This window comes from Pteropus alecto, unplaced genomic scaffold (genome assembly GCF_000325575.1).
Source record: "Pteropus alecto unplaced genomic scaffold, ASM32557v1 scaffold311, whole genome shotgun sequence".
NCBI classification, from domain to species: Eukaryota; Metazoa; Chordata; class Mammalia; order Chiroptera; family Pteropodidae; genus Pteropus; species Pteropus alecto.
In genome coordinates, this window is record NW_006431916.1 from 4223662 (window position 1) to 4229239 (window position 5578).

Below are 5578 nucleotides of genomic sequence, written 5' to 3' on the forward strand. Positions count from 1 at the left end.
AACAGATATTAGAAGAAATTAAGTTTAAAAGGAAAGAGGAAGGAAATATATTTCGGGCAGGTAACCACATGAGAGAACATTTGTTCAGATGCCATTTCATCTGGGTTATCTCTTTGAACCTGTTTTCTCTTCTAAAAATTAAGATAATTGTTCTGTCCTAAACTCTCATAGTGTTTTTGGTTGAGGGTTACATACAAGTATGAATTTATTATCACTTTGAAAATTAAATATTGCGCATATATGAAGTATTGTTAAAGTATTAAGTAATCTTCTGAAGATAATCTCAATAAATATTACTGTGGTGATATGTCAGTTTTTACATCATACTCTATGCTAACCTTATTTGACATGTGGAAGAATCATATATTAATGAGAAATAACTCATATAGAAAGAACCCATCTCTTTATAAAACACTTTTTGATTTTTCTATCAGCTCTGTGTAGTAAGGATTATCATGCCTATTTTACAGACAGAAAAACTAAAGCAGAGAGGTTCAATGAATGGCTCACCGCCATGCGACTTCTGAGTGTTGGCTTTAGAAACTATGCTGTATGCAAGTTTCATACGTTTTTGTAATCTTAGCGCTTGAATCTTTGTATGTCAACTTCTTGTTGCCTGTTTGGAAAAGTCTAGATCTCTACAGTTAGAGTGACAGACTCACAGTTATTTATCCCGATGTTATTCACATGATGTTCTTTTCCATTACTCCCCAATATGAATTAAATCTTCTAACCTGCCAGTCCCTTCCTGTATACATACATTACCTTGCAGAACCACCTAATTTGCTGCCCCCCCTAAAATGTCCTTCTGTCCTTGGCTCACTAAACTTCTGCCCTTTTTTTAAGTGTCAACTCAGGTCCCATCTTCTGTGTAAGACATTTCCTGAGTACTCCAGGCCACACAGATCTTCCATTTTCCTGAACTTCTGTAACATAGCGAGTATATATAGATTGCATATATTACATTTAATTATAGAAATAAATTATACTGTATCAGATTATTCCATATGTCTTAGCTTTCTCTCCCCAACTAGACTTTAAGGTCTTGTACTTCTTAAGTTTTTTCAGTAGCACAAGGACAGTGGTAAGAACATAGGAAGAGTTCTGTCATATGTTACAAGGAACATATTTTATTATTATTTATGACTATAAATATGTTCTACTGTTGAAAACCTTTTGTTTCAAATTGTTAGAAAAAAAATCTCATATTACTTTGTTTGAATGTGTTCATTTTGTGGAGCAGAGATCTTGGACTCTCAGATCCAGGTGAGGCCCTTTGATACCTTCTAATGTAACCCCTTTATTACAGATGAGTTTATGTGGTTTACCTGAAACCAAATAAGTAATTTATGGTGATGCAGAGAAAAGAAGTCAGTTCTCCTCATCTTTAGACATTCATTCATTTATTCATTCTCTCTCTCTCCCTTTCCTTCCCCACTACCTTTCCTCCCTCTCTTCCTCCCTCCCAATTTTAGTTCATAACTTTTAATTCTCAAAAGAGTCATCGTAATAAATAAAATGAGGTATTCGAAAGGTCACTTATCCTTTTCTGTCTTCTTCCCTTCTAGCCCTCTTCAATCTAATTCCCGTGGGCCTGCGTGTGGTAGCCATCCAAGGGGTGAAGGCCAGCCTCTATGTGGCCATGAATGGTGAAGGCTATCTCTACAGCTCAGTAAGTACCCCACTGTGTGTGTGTGTGTGTGTGTACACTCTCCATGTGATATAAATTCTCTTCATTTGGCTCTACTTCCAGAGGATAATCTATTTTTTTAATTTAATTCAAGGGGTAAGGTATTTGTACCTTCTCCTGTTACCTCTCCTTCAAGCAGAGATGAGGGTTTAGGAAGCTAAATTCTTCAGTTTGTCTTGGGGTCTTCTCTGTCTTATTATGGAGGAAGAATTTTCAAAATAGACTGTGCATTTGTTGTATTTAATGAAGTCTGTGTGGTACCTAATATATCAGAATCCTGAGGTAACTAGTCACTTCAAAGGCAATTTGAGTTTATGGAATGAGCTCTGGATTAGGGGCTGGGATATTTGAGTTTTATTTACATTTTGGTTCCTATATAGATATTCATTTGGCAAGTCACCTCCTCTCTTTGTCTTGACTTTTGGACCTTTAAAATGAGTGTGTTGTCTAACATATCTTAAATCTAAAGCTGATAAAATTAGATAGCATCAGTGGCTACATTATCAGCACTGACATATTTTAAAGTAGTTAATGTGATTCTGATGCCCGTCTCATTCTCAAGATAATAATTTATGCATAGAGAGAATGTGGCTGCACTGAATCTTGTGTATATATAATTTCTGTTTTCTCATAAGAGAGTTGTCTATTTGTATTTCATGAAGAAATATCCTTGGATATCATGGTTACAGATTTCCATCTTTACTTTCTGTGTTCTCAGTAAATAACACAAGGTTATTCAGAAAGTTCACTTATGCCTATTAGATTCTAAATTAGTTATTGAATAACTTCTATTAAACTTTTTCAATATTCAGTTAAATGAACCTCTGGTATACTATGCTTGCTATTAGTAATACATCTGTCATTTATATCGGAATTCTTAAAGTTACTGTTTTACTCTTGAACATATTCAGATCTAAATATATCTTTATATACTAGATGTTTACAAACATAATTTTTAACCATTTGTACTCAAAATAATACTTAAAGGTAACTACATTTTTGGTCAAAATGATGGGCTTTCATTCTTAGTATGTCATAATTCTAACAGTTCTTAATGTCTAGTTATTGAGAGTCTATATATTAAATATAAGAATTAAAATTAGAAACAGATAATAGGTTTTTATTTTGAATAATTCCAGTTTGTTAAACTTTTTAAAAAATTTGAATGTACTACAAACTAAAACATAGAAATGATCTTAGGATAGTGTTGATTTAAAGACTTAAATCATTTAAAGATAGAGTATGTTATATTTGTATTTATGTTTAGAAGACCATTATTTATTTGTATTTAAAAAATCATAATTCAGGTTGTAATTCCACAAAAACTGTAGAGCTTACATCTTCGGATCAGAGTTGATTTGCAGAAGTCTGGGAAAATGAAAAACATGGAAAATCTCGTAGTGGTGATGTAGACATGAAGTAGTTGTGTAGGAATGTTTGTGTGTGCGTGTGCGTGTGCGTGTGCGTGTGTTGTAGACATGAAGTAGTTGTGTAGGAATGTGTGTGTGTGCGTGTGCGTGTGTGTGTGTGTGCGTGTGTGTGTGTGTGTGTGTGTGTGTGTGTATGGGGCGGAGGTGGGGGAGGGTCACCCTGTTGGATGCAACTCCAGTGTTCCTTGGAGAGGAGCCTGGATATTCAGTATGAGATGATTGAACTTTATACTCTGTAGCTTTTTCAGGGATGTATGACTTGAGCCCATAGGAGGTTTTAAGATATTCTTAGTAGGAGAATTTTACTGTAGATGCTTCTTTGTAAAGGACCTAACACCTTAGTAAAGCCAATAGTCACCTGTTGTTGAGTTTCCTATTTTAGGTATCTAGATTTTTCAGTTCTCCTCCTCACTTAAATCAAACCCACCTCATACCAAGAGTCACAATGCTTTTCCCTGCTTCTGGTCCTGTAAAGCTACAGGGACAATTTCCCTTTAATTATAAGCATGGCATCACTGACTTAGATCATCAGGGTTCCTACTTTCAAAATCACCCTATTTCTGAATGGGACTAATAGGAGTAAATGCTGGTTTTTAATTTTAAACAGTGGGCCTAACGTGAAGGTTTTGTTATAAGACTAAAAGGGCCAGTATTGGGGAGGCAGATCTGAAAGAGAATTGGATATCAGGGCTTCATTTACACCTCTTGCTGGTGCTGTCTGTGTGGTATGCCTCAGCAGGAGAGCGCTAACACAGCAGGAGCCTTGTGGTAAGTTAAAACAGGCTGTTAACATAGATTTTCTTCAGGTATTTTGGTATATATTAAGGTTCGAAGGTATTTGAAAAGAGATTCCTACTTTATGTGAAACAGTGTAGGTAGGCATACCAATAGAGGCCATAACTGGAGTCTATGGTAAGGAAAGGGTGGGAGAGGGATGTATGACTTAGGGCAAACCCAAAAGATCCTCAAGAAGCAAACTGAGCGTCTAAGAGAAATTCATATATGTTATCATTTATCTAGTGTCATTTACCTGGTTTGTATTCATATTTAAGCCAGGAATAAATTCCCTTGTTACTTCTGATTTCTCCTTCCTGGGAGAGAGAAGGAGAGTGGAAAAGGTGGGGTGACTGACAGGTAGCATAGAACCAAAGTTTTAAGATCCAGTCTGAAAATCTATATTTTAATAGGTGAATTTAATTCATATGTATTCAGTGAGATTGTTGACGCATCTGGATTTGTTTTTACCATTGTAGTTTATGTATTTTTTGCTACTATATTCTTTTTTTATTTCTTTACATTATGGAAACATTTTTCTGTTCTATTTTTATTCTTCTGTTAGTTTGTAAATGTAGGTTATAATTCTATTCCTTTAGTGATTTACCCTTATTTAAGAAACACAGCTACATAAGCATATAGTATGCTAAATATTTTGTGTTTCTGTTCTCCTTCCAAACAGCTGATATACCTTGATGTTTTCTTGTTTAGTAAACACCACCACTCTTCTTACCAATTTGATTAGTTACACTTTAAAACAAAATCGTATGCATGATAAGAAATTGTTCTATAGCTAATAGTTAAATTTTCCAATCTTTAAAAGAATCTCTATGTGTCTGGTTTTTGTTTTTGTGTGTATGTATCAAATTTCACCCTCTGAGTTTATCTTTTTTCCCTATAATTGTGTATATGGGTCTGTAGATGGTGAATTCCCTTTATCCTGGTAACTGAAAATGCCTTCTTTTTCATTACACAATTGTAGGTAGGTTTTTCCCTGCACTTTCATATTATATTGACTTCTGACATCTATTAGTGACTATGAGATGTTTGCCGTCAGTTTAATATTCTTTCCTTTGTAGATAATCTATATGGAAAACTTAAAGGGTATTTTTCTCTTTATACTTCATGTTTTACAAGTTAACTATAATATTAATTGTGAGTTTATCTTAATTTATCTTGTTATGAATTCAAAATTCCCTTTTAATTCAAAGAATCACAGTTCTTAAATTCTGGAAAATTTTAACTCTTAACCAATATTCAATTTATTTCTCTATCTTGTTTTCCAGTTTCTTGTGCTGACCCAGAGTTCTGCTTAAACAACTGACATTAGAAACTTTCAAACTCATCTACTCTAAAATTTACACCATCTAGTTTGTGATTTCACTGTATTTTTCATTTTTAGATGTCTAATGGTTTCCATTTAATATTTACCTGTTCCTAATTTATTCTTCCTGTTTTTACTACCTGTCTCTTTTTATAAAGATTCATTAACTCATTTATCTCTCTAAGCATTATCATAATCCTTTGTCAGGCTTTTCCATAAGGTTAATTTCTTTTGTAATTAATCCATGTTTTAATTGTTGATTTTGTCAGCTGCCTTTTTCAAAGTAGATTTAGATTATCTTAAAATTTAAATTTCTTTATGTATTTTGAATTTTGATCTGCAGGCACATCTTTCTCTCTC

The 5578-nt window shown here is 33.8% G+C and overlaps 1 protein-coding gene across 5 annotated transcripts in view; it reads left to right on the forward strand.

Moving 5' to 3' along the window:
• The window catches only part of FGF12 (fibroblast growth factor 12), a 479739-nt gene that overhangs the window by 314045 nt on the left and 160116 nt on the right, over positions 1 to 5578 (forward strand). For all 5 annotated transcript variants that reach the window (XM_006906176.3, XM_006906175.3, XM_025042054.1 and 2 more), the window contains one exon: positions 1569 to 1672. In XM_006906176.3, coding sequence (XP_006906238.1) covers positions 1569 to 1672 — 104 coding nt within the window. The remainder of the gene's footprint in view (positions 1 to 1568; positions 1673 to 5578) is intronic.